At 40.4% G+C, this 22,787-nt stretch overlaps 1 protein-coding gene across 1 annotated transcript in view; it reads left to right on the top strand.

Moving 5' to 3' along the window:
* The window catches only part of cd34 (CD34 molecule), a 33,107-nt gene that overhangs the window by 5,306 nt on the left and 5,014 nt on the right, over window positions 1-22,787 (top strand). The window contains exons 2-5 of the mRNA XM_084722055.1: window positions 16,025-16,102; window positions 16,241-16,515; window positions 21,475-21,586; window positions 21,737-21,789. Coding sequence (XP_084578181.1) covers window positions 16,025-16,102; window positions 16,241-16,515; window positions 21,475-21,586; window positions 21,737-21,789 — 518 coding nt within the window. The remainder of the gene's footprint in view (window positions 1-16,024; window positions 16,103-16,240; window positions 16,516-21,474; window positions 21,587-21,736; window positions 21,790-22,787) is intronic.

The following is a 22,787-nucleotide window of genomic DNA, read 5'->3' on the forward strand; positions in this document are numbered from 1 at the left end:
CTAGACCCTTCTCAATGGCCACCAAAAGTACTATAGAATCTCTATCAATAAACTACTTAAATCTATGAAATGACCCCCAGAACCTCCTTAATGAGCGCTAGACCCTCCTAAAAGACATCTAAAACCTTCTCATCGGCCCCCAAAATTCTTTGGGTAACTTAGAACCTCACAAATAACTGCTAAGATTTATGAGGAGACACCTAGAACCTCCTAATAGATGTCTAGACCCTTCTCAAAGCCATCAAAACTCCTAGAGTACCCTAGAAGCTCACCAATAACCACTAAAACCTACAAAACAACCCCTAAAACCTCCATAATGCGCTCTAGAACCACCTAAAGCACATCTGGAATCTTCCCAGCAGCCACCAGAAGTTATTAAAAGACCCCTAGAAGCTCCTAAAATAACTCTAGAACATCCTCAATGACCACAAAAAAACTCTTAAAGGACCCCCTCGGACATCAGAACCCCCTGAGTAATGCAGAACCTCTTCAATAACCACAAAAACTTTTTGAAGGACCACCTTGAACCTGTGTTGGCCATAAAAAGTACTAAAATACTGCAGAACCTCCTTAATGACCACTAGAACTCAAAAATCCATTGAATTAATGACTTCTTAAACTTCCAAACAACCCTAAAACCTTCTTTAAAGTCTCATATGAGTTTGCAAACCTTGACCCAGGGTTTTCCTTTAATGTGTCACCTGTTAGTAACATCTGCAGCTGACAAATGTCTCAGTTCAGATTTGTGGGTCAGAAACACTGATCTAGGGAAACAAGAGTAGAAGTGGTGAGTGGATGTAGGGTGGGATGCAGGCGAGATGGTAAGAGAGCCTTTGATGCACTTGATTAGAGAATTTGTTTAACTGTTCTGACCAGAGCAAACATCCTTGTCATCTATAAGCGGGCCAATCACCCCGACTGCTCGGCAAGCACATTTAGTTTATGCTCCCACTTCCCATGGCTGTCATTCAGTAGTTATGCAGGCGTGCAAATATGTGGCGCTGAAATGGGCATGGACTGCAATGTTGGATGATGTCATTCAACGCCTCTTGGAGGACGTTATGAGCTGTCCCTCTCTCTTTCTCTCTCTCGCTCAAGATTTCTGGGGGAAAACCCGAACTTTAAATCTGCTCTGGAGAAGGAGAAAAACATCTTGTGTTGCTCATTTCAGCTTGTCTTCTACAATGACTGTTTCTGTTGCTAAGTCTGGGCCCCAGGCAGAGCTGAATGAGCTGTGACAATTGCTGTTAGGATACGCCACATTAAACCGCGATATTCACTCATGGTTGGGAGATTCCAAATTTGATATGCAAAAACAAAAGCCATCAATGCTCAGTAGATGTCCTTTGTATAACACACAATTAAGTGGCCTTCTCTCACTACATTTAGACTGACAATATTTCTTCAATCTGACTGAAATAATTCTGATTAGAAACAGATGCTAAATAAAGGGATCTGACTAAATGCGTGACTGCATGCACCCAACATTATATAACTTTATGACATGCACAAACTAGGGCTGAACAGTTAATCAAAAATTTTAGCGCAATATGGCCTGCTGCAATTTTGGAATTTCAGGAGGTGATGTAAGGTCAAATGTGTGTCAAAATACCACTTCAAGTTAAATATTTTCATGCTTCTGAGATGTTCTGGCCTTCACATCATACTTTATAGACTTAAGAAAACATCTTTGTTTGGTACAGATCCCTGCAAAATCACACCATAATCATTTTGATATGTTCTTCAATGAAAATGAGAAAAATTATATAAATATTATAATTCCCTCTAATATCGCAAAGCATAACACAGTTGCAATACCAGTCAAAATGCACTGGTTCCACCTACTGTGAAGCATTTAATTTGCCAGAAATATAACAGAAGAAGAAGAAGTCTGTGTGGTTTGCCGACCGCCTGTCGACAAAGAAGATGATGCGTTTCCACACTGTGGATTTTCAAGTTCTTGGGAACAGTATTAGCGTCTTTAAATCTTTTACGGACTCTAACAGAAAGTTGTATCCACCACTGACCGGTTCTGGTTTGCCGCCACCATGTTTCTACCAGAAGAATGTATTTACTCCAACCAGAGGGAAATCCAGTCTTTCTCATGTTTGCTTTTGAACGGATTATCCAAGGTTTACACCACCCCTCTCAGCCCAATCTGACCAGATCGTGCCAGTCCCTTCTGATTGAGGTGTTTACCTGAGGCTTTTATTTTCTGATTGGTCTGTTATTTTGAATATTTGTGGAATATTAGGGTCCATTTAGGGGTGGAAGGTACAAATGGTATGAAAAGGACACCAGTATAAATTTGCCCTAATTTGTCCTTTAAAAAAGGCAGGTGCAACTGACATTATATGGACATGGTTCAGGCTTAAAGAGCCAGACAACAAGCAGAAAACAACAATCTAATGTAAAATAACCTGAGATAATCATATCAAATGACAACCTTACAAGGGGTGGTAATACTTGATATACTTGAGATTTATGGATTTTTTTTTTGTATTCATTATTCCAGTTTTGCATATTAAATGTTTTTAAAAAACTCTGTTCTAGGGCCAAATTGATGCTTTTTGAAAAATGAAAAATGTATGAGAAAACTGCGGAGATGTCCTGGCATAAAAATCTTGTTCTCGAGATGAAAAAGAACATGTTTGTTTGGTACAGACCTCAATAAATATCACATCATCACAATTTTAATATTTTTTTGTTCAGTGAACATGAAAATTGTAATGCAAAACTTACCAGTTCCACTAATGTCCCACATAGCAATCGCAATTTTAGTCGAAATAATCACAATGTGACTTTTTTACCAAACCATGAAGCGCCACTCTGTGCTGTGTGAAATATGTCCTAGTAATACAGTGAAGAGTACAGTAACGGCTGCCATGCAGTTGTCATACCACTGCTTTACCCCTGCAGAAAACATTTGGTTGAACTTTAATGAAACACAAATATATCATGATATATACAGTTACTGTCCATGTTTTAAATTATACCATGATATAAATATATAAACATATGGCCATACTACCCAGTCCTTCATGTAAGCACAGCTACTGATAAAAGTCACCCAAGATGGCATAAAGATTGAAAACACAGCAAAGAGAGACACAAGAACTCACAGGCTGCTGAATTCTGTCAGAGAAAATGTGATATTGTCAAGATAAAACCCTTAAAAAGAACAGCACAGGCTTCAGAGAGAGTAGAAATCAGCATCCATATCTCCCTGCACACAAATGAACAAAACTATGTTTCGCAGACAGCAGCTTCACCCTGCCAACGTAAACATGGGCAGAATATTGCCACTCTTCTTTTCTCATGGCCCTCGGCTATTGACCAGCATTCTTTCAGTCCCAAGTCGTGATGGTGAAGTTTTGATTCACGTCATCTGCTGGAGGGTGTGGGTCTTTTATATAAGCCTTGGCAGATAGTGGTCTTATGTCAGGCTAGGGTGTGTGTCCACTTGGGCCCAAAGTTATGGCTGAGGAGCCACGTGAGCTCACAAAGTAATTAAACCTGGAGCCTGTGTTCTGTCAAGCTGCCAGTTTGCCTCAGTGATTTCTACATGAGCCAGGTCGGGCTCCAGCTGAAATCATTTAAATATTCGAACAAACACACGCCTGTCATCAGTGTCCGTTGTGTTACCTCGTCTGCTGGCCCTCAATCACCATAACAAGGGGAGGACGTTTTAAAAATGTATTTTCTCTCTCTGAATTATCTCCAACACTTTTCCAAAGAAAACGTAATATCCACAATAACAAAACAAAGCCACTGTCGCCATTAACTAAATGATCATTGAGGAAAAGGAGTTGACTTGGAGAAATAGATTGTCTAGCAACAATATTTACCTAGTGAAACAGACTTAATGAAAAGCAGACGCTGTGTTAGCATTCAAATCTTCCTTTTCCAATTACTGCTGTGCTGGTGAGCTTATTGTTCCTTGTTCCCCTGGCACCCTGCTGCAATTTTACAGCTGTTGGGTTTTACCAGCATAAAGGAAGAAAAAAAAACAAAAAAAAACAACCCCTTCTCCAGTTTCTCCTTCATTTTCAGCCCCAGAAAATTTGGCGGGACAAGCAGCATCGAGGCAGAGAAACTCCAGATAGCGCCCCTCAGATCGAAATCACCCCCACGTCCGGCTAATGAGCAGCCCCGAGATTAGAGTGTGAAGTCCAAAACACGAACTTGGAAGCGCTCTCTCGGTCTTGTGTCATCCCTGCCTTGAAATTCAAACTTCAGCAGCAGCCCAGTGATCCCCCGCTGATTGATTCAAGGTTATGGTGATGTCATGGCAAACGCCAGTCGAAAACAAAGGGCGTGTATAGCACATATTGTATGTTGGATAACCAGGCAGGGCTGTCTTTATGGAGGGCTATACTGTTTTCCCCCGGGGAATAAAAGCACTTAATGAGCCTCGGCTGAGGCCTTTTGACTGCCAGAATAATTGCTCCTGGTAATTAATGTTCAGTAAAAGGCATGCTCTATACTTCCTAATTGAAAACACAAGACTTTGCCCTTTTCCTGTTCCTAAAGGTCCTGCGTTTAGACATTTGTACTGTGTACATAATCAATTTCTGTGCAGGATTTTTCTTTCTCAAGACAAAACTGCAGAGTTTAGTCATATGTGGAAGGCTAGCGGATTATTTCTCAATCCTCCTCTCCCATTTGGCTCCTTTCCCTCAATTGTATCAGGTCCAGATTGTTTAGGGCTATAGGTTGCGATATCTTTTTACAACCTCTCCCCACACAGTCTCGTGTAAAAACAGCAGCTGGAATCGGTCCATGGACATCTGCTGCTGCAGCCCGGTGCTGGTTCCGACACAGAGAGCAGAGCAGATATATCTGCCGCGGCCTCTCGATGCAGCTGGTGTTTCCAGTTTCTGATTCTCTAACAAAAATGGATGGACTGTTTTGGAAACACGGGTTTAGAGTTTCGCTGCCCCGCTGAAACTATTTTAACGAGTAAATTAGGGGTTGAATAAAAACAATGGCCAGTAGCTTCTTAGTAGTACCTTTTCATTCTTAGATTTCGTCCATTTCAAGGGTTTGGTTCAGTTTTATCAACCCTGTATCAGTGTACATGAGGAGAAGAGAAAAGTTTAAAGGAGAAATTTTACATCCAAAAATGAGTATTTCAGTCCAAATAGCAAGTTGGAGCCATGGACAGTATATCAGCTAAGTTGAAATCCTATTTAATATACCTCAGACTTGAGGAGGCTAAGGCAGGCTGCAGGAACACTGCTGGAGCGCAGGACGAGTGCAGCATTGTAAATTGAGAGTAACAAGCAAGTATGAGTCCTATACTGTAAGTTGATTGGCTGTTTATAACTGCCAATTTTCTGTCAATGCAAAGCCAAGCCTGTTATGATGAAAAAAAAAAGCCACTGCTCCAAAAATACACACTCTGGAGACTGATTTTCTTCTTTCTGACTCCATTAAAACTTGCTCAGTTTAACTATTATAAACATCTACTCCTTCTAAAAGATTATTAATGATTTCTCACAGCTCATAAACAGACACTTAGTCATCCGGCGAACATTCGGCATTCGTTTTGAGCTCCAATTAATCTGAAATGGCCAAACGGAATAAACATTTCAAAGGAGAACAAACTGGCTGCTGCATTGTTGTCAGAGGAGCGAGTATTTCAACTTGTTTCCTTAATCTTTGATGACACAAGTTTTATTACAGTAAATGTACAGATTTCTCCTCAGAGTGACATTTGAGTAAAATGACCGCTCATAAACATGGTAGGTGTAATCCCACTCCGGGAGTGTGTGTCTGTATTCAGAGCCGGTGTGTGTTATCTGTAGCCTCCAGCACGTTGACCTCCACAGTTCGAGGAGGTCACCGCATGCCGCGTGCTGTGACAGCCACTTCCTGTCCTGGGATGTGCGTGGATAACATTCCACAAACCTGTTGTTAATTCCTTTTAATTTTTTTTCTCAAAACTATCTAGTGTTTTGTTTAAAAACACCAGGGGCGTGGGCAGGACGGAAAAGTCAACTTTTGCCACCAGCCTGTGCAGAAACAAAAATAGTTCTCACGTTTGGGGACCTGAGTGGGGTATTGCTTATTTCTGGAGCAGCAAGTAGTCGTTAAGTGGACTGCATTTAATTTCCATGGCTACATATAGTGATGAGTGAGTTGACACACACCACTGCAGTGCAGTGTATTGAAAATGGTATCAAATATCAAGTTTTTTCAAGGTGTTGTATCAAAGTTGGAAATTCCAGTATTTTGACAACACTATTCAACAGTGGCCCAAAATGCAAGGTTGCAAGGTTTTTGCAAGGTTAGTGCTGAACAATTTTGAATTGCAATTATTTTGACTGAAATTGCAATTATATTATGATAATTGAATGAAAATTTTGACATCATTGTTCTCAATTTCATTGTAAACTATGTTAACATGATTATGGCGTGATTTTTGCTAGGATCTGTACCAAACAAATATTGTAGACCAACACATCTCTGCAGCACAATATTTTGCACAAAGGGGAGGGTGAGGCGAGGTGCATTGAGTTGGTTGCAATCTACAACCTCACCGCTGGATGCCACTAAGCGGTTCTTTTATCAACAGGAAATGAATCAACAACAACACTGATAAGTGATTAATCATTCATCTGTAATTTATGAAGAAAAAACTACCAAACATTAAGTGGTTCCGTCCTGCTAAATGTGATTAACTGAAAAAAAAAAAAAAGATCTTTATGGATTAATCGACAATAAAAATAATTTGTTACAGTCTTAGCCACATTTCCCATTTCTCCACCACTAAGTCCACCCTCCCTGAGCATTTCTTTGGCCCAGAATTCCCTTCAGGGTCCGTGAGGCTGAAGGAATTCCTGATTTAAGCTGAAGTGGCATTTCTCTTAGCAGGGAATGAAAAGAAAGGAATGAGGGGGAGTTTAGGGTCTTCTGTGGACATCTGGAAGGAGAGGACACGGATAAGTAGCGAGGGGAGGGTGTGGCACATCATCACAGCCAAGGTGTTGTCTCCACGGTCTGGGCGGAGGACAGATGCAAGTCCCAAAGATTGAGAGCTGAAGCATTTTTCTCCTTATGCATGATGTCAGAGACTTCGCAGCTCCCTGTCAGTGCTGCACATATGCAGGGAGGGAAAGCTCTCCCTGAGGAGACTCACTGCAGCTGCTGTCACCCGCTCATACTCTGACTGCGCCTGTTTAATGTGCGGCAATGTTTGTTTCTGCTGCAATTTCCTCGCTCTTCCCCACCCTAAATCAGAGAGCTTAGAATAGCAGGAAGGTGGCAGATGACAGTTAAAATGGCTGCTACACTTCAGGGAGTGAATGAGCGAGGCTGTGATGGATGAGTGACTGAGTATGGGACCAGATAGCACCATTCAAAATACACTTAGCCTCTATCTAAAGTGCACACGCACACACACATATGCGCGCAATCTGTTTGGCTGCAGCTGCTCGTAACTGAAACATAGTGGAGGGTGATAAAGGCGGGCAGAGTATTGTGTGCAGTTTACAATCCACTCGAGTGGCGTGCTGCTGATGCCTCTGTTTTAACTGAAGCTGAGCTCACAGATCTTAAACTGGATCACTGCAGGGTTTAATTGCACAAAGACAAAAAGAGGTGAACAAACCTGATGCTAAAAGTCCTTGTAAAATGTGAGCTGGTGCCGTACTGACGGGAAAAAAAGTTGTTTACAAACTGGGTTTTATGTTTGTAGCTCTGGCCGTGGGTTCTGTCGGTTATGATAACAGCACAGCAACATCTTTAAAGTCCAACACGGCAAGAAAAACGAGCAGTCACACAGTCTTCACGTCATCCTCGTTCAGTCCAGTTGAACTGAACACTGGAGCCCTTCGGTGCCGTTCATCGCAATGAATGATATTACTGTCGGGTGTAAAGTTTCAGCACTTCTGTAACTTAATTGTGTTTAACAGGGAAATAATAAACGCGACATGGAGACTTAGCGCAATCAACAGTTTCTCTTTGTTTTCTCTCGCACATGTCAAAAATGGAACTTAAGCTAAAAACTCTATTGCAACTCTGCAGGGACACAATACCTCAAATACAGAGGGATTTTAAATCACACAATGGCGTCGTCTATCGGCCCAACCCTATTGGAAAGTTGGAAACAACGTGTCAGCCTGTACCCAGTACCCACCCTTCAACTAGATCAGTACAGGGTCTAATGGTAGCAGGTCAAAATCCAGGTCAAAAGGGGAGCTGGTGCCGTGCTGAAAAGAAAAAACAATGGTTTACAACAGTGGTTTTTATGTTTGTAGCTCTGGCCGTAGGTTCTGTCAGTTATGATAACACTGTTCCCTCCACAGTCACTGCTGGGATCCCAAAACACGGCAAGTTGTCTTTAAAAACAAGTCCAATTTGGCAAGAAACACAATCATAGATTCGTGTAAGAAGTTTTGTTTTTGCGATCTCTGGCCGCCCCAAAGCATACAGTAGTTCTTCATCTTTTGCAGACTGAGAAAGGAAAGCAACCCTTGAGCAAGTGTCGGTGCAGGATGCTGAAATCAACCTGTGTGCTGCAGGATTGGATCTGAAATTAGATTTAAAACTGAACACACTGGAATCAAACACTCAGAGTTGAAGGAGCGTTTTTTCTTGTCTTAGCGGGATAGAAATTGAGACTGATGTCTGCAGTCCCTCCAGAGAAAGTTCTGCGCTCTACGTTCTCTCGCTGTGTGGTTGTAGGTGTGTGTTCATGAACTCACGTGGGTGTGTCTGTTAGTGTGTAATGTGGAGTTGGAAAGCTTTTCCCCAGTGAGGAGGAGGGTTGAGAAGGAGGTTGTCTTGGAAGGAAACAGACCCAAACGTTGGATAAGGCTTTCAAAACAACTTCAGTATGTAAATTGATCATACAGTGCAGTCTATCCACGTTATCATGTCTCTTTCCTGCTTCCCCCCTGAGTCCACTATATTCTGAATGCCTTGGAAATGTATGATTCACTACCTGACACAGAGCTAAACCCTGGAACCCTCACATCTGCACTAATCTCATCATGGTCCCTCGTGTGCATCGGTCCAACCTGGGCTCGAGTGCTACAGAACATTTTTATGCGTTTGTGTCAATTTCAGCCTTGTAATGTGATTTATTTTCAGTGTGGACTAGATCCTGGAATTCAAGCAGTAACTGATTATGTTCAATGCAGGGTTGTCAGTTCGGCGATGGTCTTTCTTAATCCATTTCTCCATATGTAATCCACTTGTGAAATTCTTGACAAACCTCCAAGGGCTTACAATTGCTTTATTTATGTACGTGATATCTAATATGTGTACAATGCAGCTGACGTAAGGACAGTGGTGGATAGAGTACTGAAAATCTATATGCAGTTAAAAGTACAGTTACAGTTAGAAAAGAAGGAGGGAAAGTCAAGCATATGCATAAAAACATATTTTTTTATTGAGCTTACATATTTTATATTTTAGTTAAACCTAAAGCACGGTTGGTAGCAATGGTGGCAAACATACAAAAAAGGGAGAAAAAAATGATTCCTGAATAGATTTTTTTATACATATAAACAAGTGCTTAGTCTGTTAGCACAATGCTAAACTATAGTAGGAATTCCCATTGACATGCTAATGAAAATTAGCATGACAGTCACAGTTCTGTTATCTTGACAAACAGATCCATTTTACTTCACATATTTAACATAAAACGGCATGTGGGAAATAAACTAGTATCTGCTGATTTCACGTTGCTAACTCAGTCTATTATTCTGGCTACAACACTCCACCCTGACCAGCTACAGCACCCTCAAAGGGTCAAAACTCAAACAAAAGGACAAAAGTTTCAAAGTTCAGTTTCATAAAGTAAAGGCTCTTTGTGAAGGTTTCCGCGGCCCAATCCATATTTTCTTATGGTAGTAGCTTGATGAGCAGGAACAGCTTAGGTTTACTTCAAGAAGTATTTTATACACTACTTTTATTTGCAGTACAGCAGTGATGCTGCTGAAATTAAACTCAAAGACTGACTGACATGTGATGTGCTTTGTTTTCAGTAATAGGGCTCATGATATACAGTCTATGATTCAACTTTTTCTTATTGTTTAGAGTGAAAAAAGTCACAAAATTTAAAATAAATTGTGATATTGAATTGCAACACTTATCAAATCAGCACCCAGATATGGCGATAGTATTGAATCAGGTCGTACGTTTATCATCCCAGCCCTAATGGTAGAACAAAGCCCATGTTAGCATGATGCTAGCAACATAGTCTAACCTGCTACAACACAGACTAGACTGCAACATGCAGACCAACATCTGCTAAATAGCCACTGGCGCTGTCAGTGGCTGCTCTCTCCCAAGATGCTTGATATCCTTTTTCACATCCTGGACAAGCCCCCAAACTGTTGGGATAAGTTAAAGCTACTATAAGGCATTTTTAACGCAGTCTCGATTTATTACCGATGCCTCTATACAACCCGCATAAGTTAACGAGACCTTCCGCAAGAATATTGTCTGTTTCTGCATTGTTGTTCTTAATCCCTGCTGGATCGTTTCATTTTTGATGTTATATTTTGCGGTTATTACTGTGGAAACACCACCAATCCTGTCCAGCGAGACTCCAAAATCAACAAAATATGAATGTTCCTTGTAGCAGCTGTAAAGTGAAGTGCATGAAATACAGCTGGGTCATAATGCAGACCAGCAATTCATTCCAGCAGCATGTCAACAATGATGGTTGTGGTCCTGTAAATCTTCACAGACAGAGCAAAGCACTCACAAAGAGGCTATCCGTGCTAACGGTGTAAACAGACATGGTGCTGTCAGGCACTTGAAGCATCCAGCAAATTACATTTGTCGTTTGCTGGTGAAATATCTGCTTTTGTCCTGCCTTATAATTGCTCATGATTTGTCTGACCACAGGCGAAAAAAATGCAGCATTTGAACTGTCACTCACCCTCCTTTGCCAGTGTCATATCCTCTCTTTAACCCATGATTTAGTTCGTTACATCTGGCAGGGCTACACACCACACACCACGTCAAAGGCTGGAACACCCAGGCGGAAAGCTTCAAGGAGGACGGCCAGAGCAGGAAATCCAGTTGATGTAGTTCAGTAGTGGAGAGAGTTGTGAAGAGCAGGAGGTTGCAGTCTTGTAGTCGTGGCCTGGAGCTCTCTGAGCCCATTAAAAACTCTCTGGAGGGAGACCAGGGTCGTGTTTATGGAGTAGGAGTGTTATGTATGTTTCTCTGTGTTTGTGTTGAGACTGGAGGTCCTGCAGCTTCATGTTGATGCTGAGGGGCCTGGCTGGAAACACAGTGAGATTTCTCACACAGCTGTCTGAGGTGTCTGTGTCCACACTGCTGGACTGCTTACTGTGAGTAAACGTCTGATGTAGAGCGCAGACTTTCAGCATGTGACAGTTTAAAGTGAGCAGATTGGTGTGGATGTACATGCATCTGTATCCACGGGCGTATATGCACTTTGTCTGTGCATGTTCTGTCTATTTTTTTATATTTTTTCTTTCAATTATTATTTCATTAATTTTGTACATGCATTTTGTGCATGCTTAGCCATTTCCAAATTTACAAGTCATAATAATTAAATTATTAGAGAAGAATAAGAAAAAGAGAGAAGAAAAACAAACAAGAAAAACTATGGGGGAGGTATATTTACACTAAATACACTCATATTTATACATCTTTATGCCTGGGTGCACATCCCGTTAAAGGGATAGTTCTGTGTTTTAAAAGATTAGTTCAGATTCACTGCCCACCTACAAAAATCAATCAGGTTAAGTGTATTTAATAGTTTCACTGGTTTACCTTGCTGTCAGAAACCACCATCATATAACCCAAATCTCACTTTCTCCAAACCCACCAAACTCTGTTGCATTGATCTCGTTCTTTGTTTGCGTTATTTTGTGACTTTGGGAAATAAGAAGTATCTTTTAAAACACCAAAGTCCCACAATAACACAAAGAAACCAACAGATCGAGGCAGCATTGGGTCAGAAACTCCTGTTTTCTGGAAGGTTAAATAACTAATTTCATCAATGGAGTCTTGTTGAGTGCAAGAGAGCGATATTTGGCTCATATAACAGCTGTCAGAAAATGGTGAAAATATTCTAAATACAGTGTACACTTAACCAATAATTTTTTTAGGCAAGTGGTTTTTAAAGTGGCTAAAATATGTTCTGCTGCTGACCCCGTCCACGTCAGCCCACTACTTAAATTCCTGCACCCAAACTCCTGCTGCTTCTCCAACCGACTCTCGACATGTACCTCATGCAACCCCACTTCAAATAATCCTAACTGTCTCTTTAATACAGTGATTTATACTGGGGAAACTGGGGAGGTAACGTTAAAACATAAACAATCATGCTTATTCCAGTCAACACACTTATCAGGTTACACAGTGAAGCTTCAGATACTAATAAAACCTTTTATACATATAAGGCATAAACTGAGGTTCTAGGTTACTTCACTGGTGTGGAGGCTAAACGTTTTTGTCCCACATTATTGCTCTATTAAACAGAGCAGCTCAAGCCGAAGGCAATTAGCTGAGGGCTCTAATAGCACAGTTAAACATTACGATTTATGCCTGCTTGCACCAGTTAAAATGCAGCGTATGGCCAGTTTTGGACAATGTTCAGCCCGTCGACGCCATTGTCGAGATAAAACGCACCGCAGGAGGGAAGTGTATATCGGCGCTGGATACCTTCTGTCAGCTTTCTGGGGAAAAAAATACGTAACGCTACCTTTTGTTTGGGGTGCGAGGAGCTCATGCCAGAGTGTGTTAAAGTCAGTCATGTTTATAGGCTCACAAACACACGCTAAACATCTGAATTCACCTCATTTATATAAATATATCTGGTGATTAACTAAATGATGGTCGTGGTGCACCAAACACAGTTTCTCCCTGATTGCAGCATAGTTCTGGTTGGACGTTAAACTGTTTACACACTTTATTGGTTTCCTTCCATGCAGATGGGAGTGTTTAGAAAGCGATGGCACTGGATGGATTGGATCATGTGAGCCTTTGTAAGCCTCTGATTAATACTGGAAATGAGTTCTCTCTTTTTGGGAGGCGGCGTGAGCCCTGATTGGGACTGAACTAAGGTGGCCAGACAATTATAGTCCTGAAACCTGAATCCTGTACTGCTTGTCCCCAAAAAAATTAACCATTATAATGATGGATAAGATGAACAACACATGAATCCATGAAAATATTGTGATCAAATCACTTATATTGGCTAGAATTCATGCTTTAGTTATTAAAAATGTCCTGCTTGTTTTTGTAAAATATCTAAGAGGATTGTTGTTGTGTGTTTGCTGCAACACTCGACCTGTTTTTAACCAGATGACGGAGAGTGCAGGGGTCCCTCCAGGAGGACTTTGTGATAAAAATATCTAAAAATGTTTTTGTAAGTTCTTACACACAATCTAGCTGCTGACAAGACATTAAAAAATGACTATAACACACCTTTTACCTGTACGTAATGGTCCATTTGCCTTGTAAACGTGATCAGGAGGTGCTTCATATCATCCTCAGAATCTGTAACTGATCTTCATAATATTAATATCAAATTATCAAAGTTAGAGCCTGATGTAGCTTTAAATTGTACTAAACATTTTCAACCCCTTCCCCACTCTCATGTGGTTGCAGTGCCTTGAACTCTTATTTAGAGCTGCAACGATTAGTCAATTAATCAATTAGTCGATCACAAGAAAATTAACTGCCGACTGTTGTGCCATTGTTCAAGCACAAATGTCAAACATGTAAGAATTTGCTTCTTTTCTTTGTCATTTATGATTCTGAATGAAGAGTTTTGGCCTCATGGTTGGACAGAAGAAGCAGTTTAAAGACTTGGACTCACTTTGGGCTCTGAGAAACTTTGAAGCACATTTTTCAAAATTTTTTTGACATTTATTAAGTCCCAGCTACATCGATGCTAACAAGGATGTAATAAGAAGAGGGCTGCAACAATCTTTTTTTTTTTATCGCTTAATCGCTCGATTATTTTCTCGATTAGTTTAGCAGTTGTTTGTTTCCATGTCAGAAAATTGTGAAAAATGTTAATCACTGTTCTCCAAAGCTCAAAGCGACGTCCTCAAAACGTCTCGTTCTGTCCACAACCCAAAGATATTCAGTTTACTGTCAGAGAGAAGTAAAGAAAACAGAAAATATTCACATTTAAGAAGCTGAAGTAAGAGGACGTAAACATTTTTTATTTTAAAAAAATGATTCCGAAGGATTAATCAGTTATTGAAATTATTGTCAATTGATCTAATAGTCGATTAATAGTCAATTAATCATTGCAGCTCTAAATAAGAAAAGACAAGCAAAATGCTTGCTTTATAATTAAACAGGGCAGTCTAATAACATTATCCAGTTAGCTGGATCAACAGATATTTATCCGTCATAACATTAATCACTGGACTTTAGACTTAAGAAGGTAATTCAACCTGAGGAAGCCACGCATTCATTTACCTAGAAAATACTTTCCTACTTTTCTTAACCTCTCTATGTCAGAAAGGTCTTAGCACCACCCAACTTAATCCCAAGATTATTGCAGAAACGAGATCCCTCCCACAGGACGAACGTGTACTCAGGAGGCCGTGACCTTTTGACTGAGCTGTTTATTTGCGTAGGCTGCAGACAGTGAGAATTAGCCCATATGTGACTACTAATTAGATAGAGCCTTTAAGAACGCATGCCAAACTGGTTTGGCATCTTTGAGTTGGGCATGAGGTTTGGTTCACCAGGCCAAGCTGTTCAAACCAGCCCTCTGCCCTGACCTCAATCACGCAAACACTCCGCTGAGTGTGTGTGCTACAAATTTCCTCTTCTTCTTTTTTGTTTTCCCCTCGAATAGAGCTTCCCTCCCATTTCCTGAAGCGCCCCCCTTTTTCAGTTGGAGCTATGGCGGAGGGTGAGGTTATGGTTAGGGGTAGCGGAGATAACTGGTTGGGTCAGGGTAAGGTTAGGGTCTGGTTAAGCATCTCAGAGGACGCCTGGTTGGAGTTAAAGATAAGGCTGAGTGTAAGTTATATCAATGGAAAAACAGATTTCACAGCAGAGGCTGTGACAGATCAGGAGGGCAATTAAGGTACTTTCTGACACAGCTTTGTTCAATACTCAGTTCTTATTGGTCAGGTACAGCTTTCTATGTTCTGTCATTTCTATGTAGAACAGACCGTTGCTACGGACGCATTTCTGATCATAGACGCTGGAAGGCAATAAAATCACTTCTTAATCAATTAATTTTTCCATTTATTTATTTATTTGGATTCCCATTCACCTCGACCAAGATAGTATCTTCCTGTCATCCACACAAGTAAATATTACATCATAATGTAAAAACATTTCAAAGTCTGAGACAAAATGAGACAAAACCACAAAAAAATGTACAACAATGTCAGTAACCATTATTAAAAAATTAACAAATAAGCCTGGGACTTGATTATAATGGCTGACATATGCTTGACTGGCAGGAGAAGGATTTATATATATATATATATATTTATTAAGAGTTATCGATTGTTAGATTAGCATATAATCTATCTATTTTAAATCTGTTTTATATTTTTCCATTCATCATTCATTCAATCATTCACACCCAATGTCAGCAGACTCCAGCTCCCCTACAAACCCTCAAGGATAAGCAGTTACGGACCATGAAAGAATGAATATTTTAGATAAAAAAAATAAAGAAATAAACTTGTACTTGTTGAACTGAAGCCTTTTGCTGATCTAATATTTTTTAGTATCATGATAATTTAATTGCACGAATCAAAAAAAAGTCTTTTACATTTTAGATTCTTAAAAAACAAAAACAATTTTGCCTTCTTTTCACATTTTTGCATACATGATTATAAATGATTCAGAGTAAGAACAATAAAGATAAAGACAAAACATTGAACGTATCAAAACTTTTGACTGGTACTGTACATGCATTGTTTAATAATAGATAAAGCTTTAATTCTTGCAGGCATCAAAGAACATTGATTTATTAGATGAATCGATCATAAAGTCAAAATGTTTAAGCTGCTGTCTCTCTCTGTGTCTCCCCTCCTTGCAGGTGAGGTGATGTGTCAAGATGATACAACAGGTGCCACAGACGCACCTGCAGCTGATCCACCTGCAGACGCCAGTGCTGGTAAGAGCTTTGATGAGCATGCAGTGAAAAGTCATTTGGATTTTCTGAGGTTATATTGCTGACATGACAGGTGACAAACCATGACAAAACCAGTGTTTGGCTGTGTGTAATAGTATTGCCCTTGGATTGTGTCCTTAGCGCCAGAAGCTGCAGGTTCCGCTGCGGCTCCGGCCGCCTCCGATGCCCCAGGTGCAGGTGCCGCTCCCACTGCCGCTTCTGGTGATGTGCCTGCTCCTTCTGATGCTCCTGGAGATATTTCGCACTTAGTGACCGTTATTAACATCAATCCTGACAGCGTGGATGCAGGCACCTCAGGGACCATTGCTGCCCCTGTTGCCAGAGGTGACGTGGCTCCACCAGCTGTAGAACCAGTTGAAAAGGTTAAATTCAAGGTGAGTACCTGCCTGTTACATGTACAGATGTTGATTCTGTTTTGACATCTGTCCTTCAAAAAAAAATGGCCCATATAAAAAGATCAATGTCAGTTTAAGAATGCGCTATATTTAGAATATTTTCATCACTTCACCTTACCATCAGACAGTCTTTTCCAATGGAAAACCACTGTTATATGAGACAAGTCTCGCTCAACCTGACTCCATTTTACCTCGCAGAAGACAGGAGTTGCTGGACCATTGGATCTGTTAGTTTGTTTGTGTCACTGTGTGACTTTGGTGTTAAAAAAAGGTTAGCTCAGATTCACCATAGTCACACAGTAACACAAATAAACTAACAGATTGAGGCAGCTGTAGACCAGAATACTGATTTTGCCTATGGAGGTTGGTTGGCCTGGAGAAAGTGATATTTGGCTTGTAAAATGGTGGTTTCCTGTCAGAAAAGGCTGTTGGATACCAAGGTAAAGCAGTGAAAATGTTCTAAATATAATGTACACTTAAAACTGATATTAATTTTTTTTTTAGGTGGACCTTTCTAAGCAGCTAAAATATGTACCTGCAACCATGCGACCATGTACCGTTCAACCCCACTAAAATAATCCGAAATACCCCCTAAACTCATATTTCTGCACAAAGCTACCGCTTTTGTTTTGAGGGAAGATGTGTTGGATGGACGGATGACTCATGTTGTGGTTCCAACCACGTGCAAAGCGTCCTGACCTCGTTTGTGGCTCACTGTCTCCACAGCCTAAAGTGATGTGTGTCGAAAAGGACGGCATCTCAGAAAGTAACGCTGTCAAGGTTGAAGTGACAACAGAAAATTGTGTGAGTATGAATTCAACTCTGTTATCTCTGAGTGTTAAAGTAGAATATTCTCATAAGATATCAAGCCACCACCACTGACAGTACATCCTACAACCTTTAAATCGATCAGTTTGTAACAGCAGCCCCTCTCTCCTCGCTGCCAACCACAGGCAGTGTCAAACTACCAACAGTTGAGATTTTTGCGACATATAAGACCGCACTGAAACGAGACGAGAGCGCTGAGTCCTGTTACCTCCTGGTGACGAGTTCCTTTTTACCAAGACCTTTATCTGGGCCCCTACACCTTGGGTCCAGAGGAAGTGGCTTACTCCACTTAGAAGAAGAAGATTAATGTGTTTTAAAGAACTACAGTTGGAAATATTGCCCTGATAAAGGCAGATCTTTTCTCAGACATTCCTCGGGCGCTGTAAATCAAGAAACTGTGTTCCTGGCAGGAGACAAATGAAGAGGAGGGGTGATGTTTCCTCTCTTGCTCTGGGGTGCTTAAAACAAAAGGATGAAAAGTAAGGGTGCGGCTTCATTTTCTGGTCTTACATACATATAGAGGTGCTTTTTTCAGGACTTTTTCACTTCCTGTGCCTCATAACATACAATATATAATAAAATGTCATATTTCGAGCCATATTAGTACTTAACGGACCTTTCCTAAGCCCCACCCCTTTTCGCTGTGCTCCAACAGTTGAACATGCTTAGTTCCTGTTTCCTATACATTAATCCAGGGATAGAAAGATAATTGGTTTCATGATAAACCATGCTTAAATTCCAGACAGTTAGTATTACCATTTTAATTATCAGGATAATCATGTTTGACTAACATCCTTTGAATAACTCCAGCATCAGCCAAACTTAGCAACAGTCTCCAAAACACAGGCACAGTGTGCAGTGTGGATTTATTTTTGCATCAGTGAAAACACTGAGATTGAAAAGAGCATGATGCCAATTTAAACTGTTGTGAGGTTTTCAAAATAAAACTCAGAGAAATTATTCCAGTGCATGTATCAGTACTTTTTGTCATTACAATCATGATATGAAATTTTCACACTGTTCCATCTCTTCTTAGATCTTAGATATATAATAGAACCTAGACATGGCATTGCCCGCAGCCTTGCTTCCAGTTTTTCCTAGTGGCCACTCGTGGTATTGCAGCAAATAATTAAACTGAAAAGCATTTTCCCTGTAAGCCACAACTATAAAAATGACATCTGTAAAACTGTTGACAGGACACCTCGAAGTGCAAGGCTAATTATGACTCTTTCTATTATAAATTTTTAAACCATACAGGTTTGATATTTGTAAAGTTTAGCCTAGCGCCAAAAACAGCGATGTGATATCATCACAATGTAAAGTCTTTGGGCTGAGTGGGACAGTTCAGTTTGCTGCATACCGCAGAAGCAAAATAAGGCCTTTTCGATAAAAATATTTTTCAAAAGTGACATAAAAGACTATGTAGTGAGCCAGAGTTCATCAGGCAGCTCATTTCACGACTTTTAGGAGCATTTTCACTAGCTAATTAGCTAGCATTTTGCTAACAAGGGCCATCTACATCAAGAACTATAAATAACCTTAAAAATATCGTTTTCAAACTCAAGTGGATGGCCGTGTCCAGACTGTAGCTTTAGCTCTAATTGTGGTGTGGACTCTATAATCCACTTTTCTTAGTTTTTTCAAATTATATTTTGCTAGTTATAATTATAATTATAGTTCATCTAGTCATCTAACCATCTTCAAAATTTGGTTTTCTTTTCAACATACACAAGCCTGTAGCACATATAATATCTAAGTACAGTAAACAGGAAAGGAGAAAGTTGACCAAGGGTCCTACCAGGTACTGAGATTACTCAACTGTTATTGGAGCACAGAACAAAAAGGGAACTTAGAAAGGGTCAATTATAGTTTCCTTTTTACTCTTAAATCCTAATAGTGAGCGCAGTTTTACAAACTTGCCTCGAAGCATAGCAAACATGTGATGTTTAATCAGAGCTCATTGCTACATAATACATTGTGTCAGTCCGGGTAAACAGAGCCAAAGCAGTGGGTCAAATCCCAGCCCTCATTCTTTAGTTACCTCTATTTGGGTCATTACTGGATCATCCACAGAGCCAGGACCATCTGCAGAAATCATCTGTCCAACTCAACCTGAAACTAAACATGAACCACAGTGCCAGAAGCCTCAGCCAGATGATGATTACCTCAAAGTGCATGTAGCAAAAAAAAGAAAGACACAAGGTTATTCTCTTCAGGCAGGAGTGAGCGAGTGGCATGAAAAACCTTGATAAAGGAACAGCCTGTATTGAGGGAACAAAGTTAATACAGCAGCTATCCTCTGAAGTATTGGAAAATGAGAAAGGGTTTTCTCATACCTCTGTAAATCCCCAAGTCATCAGTCACTATAGCAGGTTGTGTCTAATATGACAAAATGAAAAACAGACATTATTTCAGTATCTTTGTGCTGTTAAAATGTGTTTATTCAAATCCAAAACCTGCTGTAACTCATCTGATCTGCAGCCATGGGTGCAGGAGGACACGTAAGGTCAAGCACCGGCTTCCAGAGAATAACTTTTGATGGGTCGCAAGCGACACGGACAGATGGTGAACATAATACGTTCCGGTGAAGTGATTTTTTTTTCATCCAAGTCCGGGGTTTCTTCCTCCCAGATCTGGGTGTTGCAGCGTCGGTCCAGCTGTGGGCCCACTCCCAACATACTGAGGATCCAGGGTTTGCTCACAGTGGTCTTCTGGGAACGCTGAGCGGTGTCTGGATCACATTACAGAAAATGAAGAGTGCTCCCAAGTCGCAAAGACTTATAGTTGTGCAAGGAGGTGATGTCATAGTTCAGGGTTAAGGTGGGAAAAAGAAGGTGTGGTCTGCGAGTTTTCCGTCCCGCTGCATTTTGTCTCCATGACGCACACAGATGCCTACGTGAGCCGACGGTCAGCGGGGAAAATCTGGGAACACAGCTGATCGCTGACCGCAAACAAAAGAGATAACATGTATACAATCTGAGAAATAAAGGTGCTAACCAGAATCAGAGAGGGTTCTTTGGATTGTTCCCATGGGAGAACCCTTTTTTTGTTCCTGTGAGAATCTTTTATAAAGGTACCACTTGGAACCCTTTTAAAGAGTTCTACCTAGAACCCAGCAGAAATGGTTATGCGTAGAACCATCTGTGAAAAATTCCACTCAGAACCTCATGTGAGTGCAATGGTTCCAGGCAGAACCATCTCTGGGGGTTCTATCCAGAACCTTTCCACTCTGTAAGGGGGTTCTACCGACATCCTTTTTATAGTTCAAGGGTTTAATCTAGAACACACTCAGGTGGTTCTACAGAGAACTGTATATTAGTTTTATCTGGAACACGTGAGAGGGTTTTACAGAGAACCTTTTTATATTCCAAGGGTTCAACCTAGAGGACACTAAGAGGGTTCTACAGAGAACCTTTGTATATTCCAAGGGTTTTATCTGGAACACATGAGAGGGTTTTACAGAGAATGTTTTCATATTCCAAGGGTTCAAATCTAGAAGACACTAAGAGGGTTCTACAGAGAACCTTTGTATATTCCAAGGGTTTTATCTAGAACACATGAGAGGATTCTAGAGAGAACCTTTTTATATTCCAAGTGTTTTATTTAGAACCCACCAAGGACGTTATGCTGTGGAGAACCTGTTTATATTCCTAGAACACACTCAAGGGGTTCTACCAAGAGCCTTTTCATATTCCAATGGTTTTATCAAGAACATACTCAGGGAGTTTTACAGAGAACCCTTTTATATCATGGTACAAAGAACCCATGATGAAAGAGAATCAACATGAAGAAATCTTTCTTCCAAAAATGGTTCTTTCTTTCTTTAATGGAACCCTTAGTCTTACAGAGAGCCCTTGACAAAAAACCCTTTCTTCAATAAATAGTTCTTCAGAGGCAAATGGTTCTGGGCAGAACAGCCCTTTGTGAAGAACCTTTTTGGAACCCTTATTTCTAAGAGTGTTTATGTGTCCTGTTTTATCATCATATGTGATGCATTTAAATGATTTCATGAAGTGAAAGTTCTGATTAAGTTTTCCTGTCTGTAGTTAATCCTCTGAGTTTATTCTGAAAGCTGCTGTGAATTATTACAAGTATGAATTATACCTTTAACATACAAATCCTTTCTTATAGGAAACAACTAAACGCGTTATTGATGACAATCTTGCAGTCCTCTGCGAGACACAAGAGTGTGAACTAAAAATCTTCCAAGATAAGCACATAGCTATGATGTCCAGTGATAACGGTGAGTATTGATGTCATCCATCAGTATAACTGTCACATGCACGGTTTTAGTTATTTGTGACATTCTTGTGCTGCTGTTTTTGCAGCGAAATTCTGCATAGACCAGCAGAATTAAGTACTGATGTATTTCTAATGTTCATTCCCCCTGCAGCTCCACTCAGAGCTTTGGCTGATGCAGTCCAGGGAGAACATTTGAAAGACAAGGTAAGAGAGCTTTACCTGCCACCAGGGTGAATAAGAAGGTGAAGGTGAACCGGCCTTTAAGAAGTTCCTCCATGTTCTTTGTGCATTGCATTGTGGGAGAACCGCGCCCATCGACAAATCATTTAAAAATCAACAGTATTTAATGTGCATAAAGTCTGGTTTGATTAAGTCAGGTCAGTTTTATTTATATAGCGCCAAATCACAGCAGAAATTATCTCGGGGCATGTTTCATATAGAGGCGGTCTAGACCGTACCCATTATTGACAGAGAACCAGCAAGTACCACCACGAGCAAGCACTTGGTACCAGTGGTGAGGAAAAACTCCCTTTTAACAGGCAGAAAACTCAAGCAGATGTTTTTTTTAATTATTAAAATTATTATACTGAATTTTATGACTTTTCCAGTATAAACACACTACTTAGTATGGATTTGGATATTAGCTTGATTTCACCTGGGCTACTAATGTACTGTAAACAAAACAATTCACTCGACTTAAAGCGGTTTAGAATATTTTCACTCTTTTACTTTGCCATCAGACAGCCTTTTCTGTTGGGAAACCACTGTTACGTAAGTCAAATATCACTCTCTGTTAACCAACCAAACTCCATAGGTAAAATCAGTAACTTTGCCTCACAGAACATGGGAGTTGCTGGTCTACGGCTTTCACAATCTGTTAGTTAGTTTGTGTTATTTTGCAACTTGATGAATCCAAACTGTCGTATTAAAACACTAAAATGGCACGATATCACAAACAAACGAACAGATCGAGGCGGTGGTAGACCAGCAGCTTCTGTGTTCTCCGAGTTAAAATGACTGATTTCACCCATGGAGTTTGGTTGGTTTGTACAGAGAGATATTTAGCTCATATATAAATATACCATGCACTTCAACTAATATTGATTTTTTAAATACCTTTTGCTGCTGACCCTGTCCACAGCAGGTCAGTGCTTTGCTTCCATGCTGGTGACCCTCTCTGCTTCTCCAAACTGGGGGCATGC

The sequence above is a fragment of the Lutjanus erythropterus genome, chromosome 6 (assembly GCF_056507025.1).
Source record: "Lutjanus erythropterus isolate fLutEry1 chromosome 6, fLutEry1.hap2, whole genome shotgun sequence".
NCBI lineage: Eukaryota > Metazoa > Chordata > Actinopteri > Lutjaniformes > Lutjanidae > Lutjanus > Lutjanus erythropterus.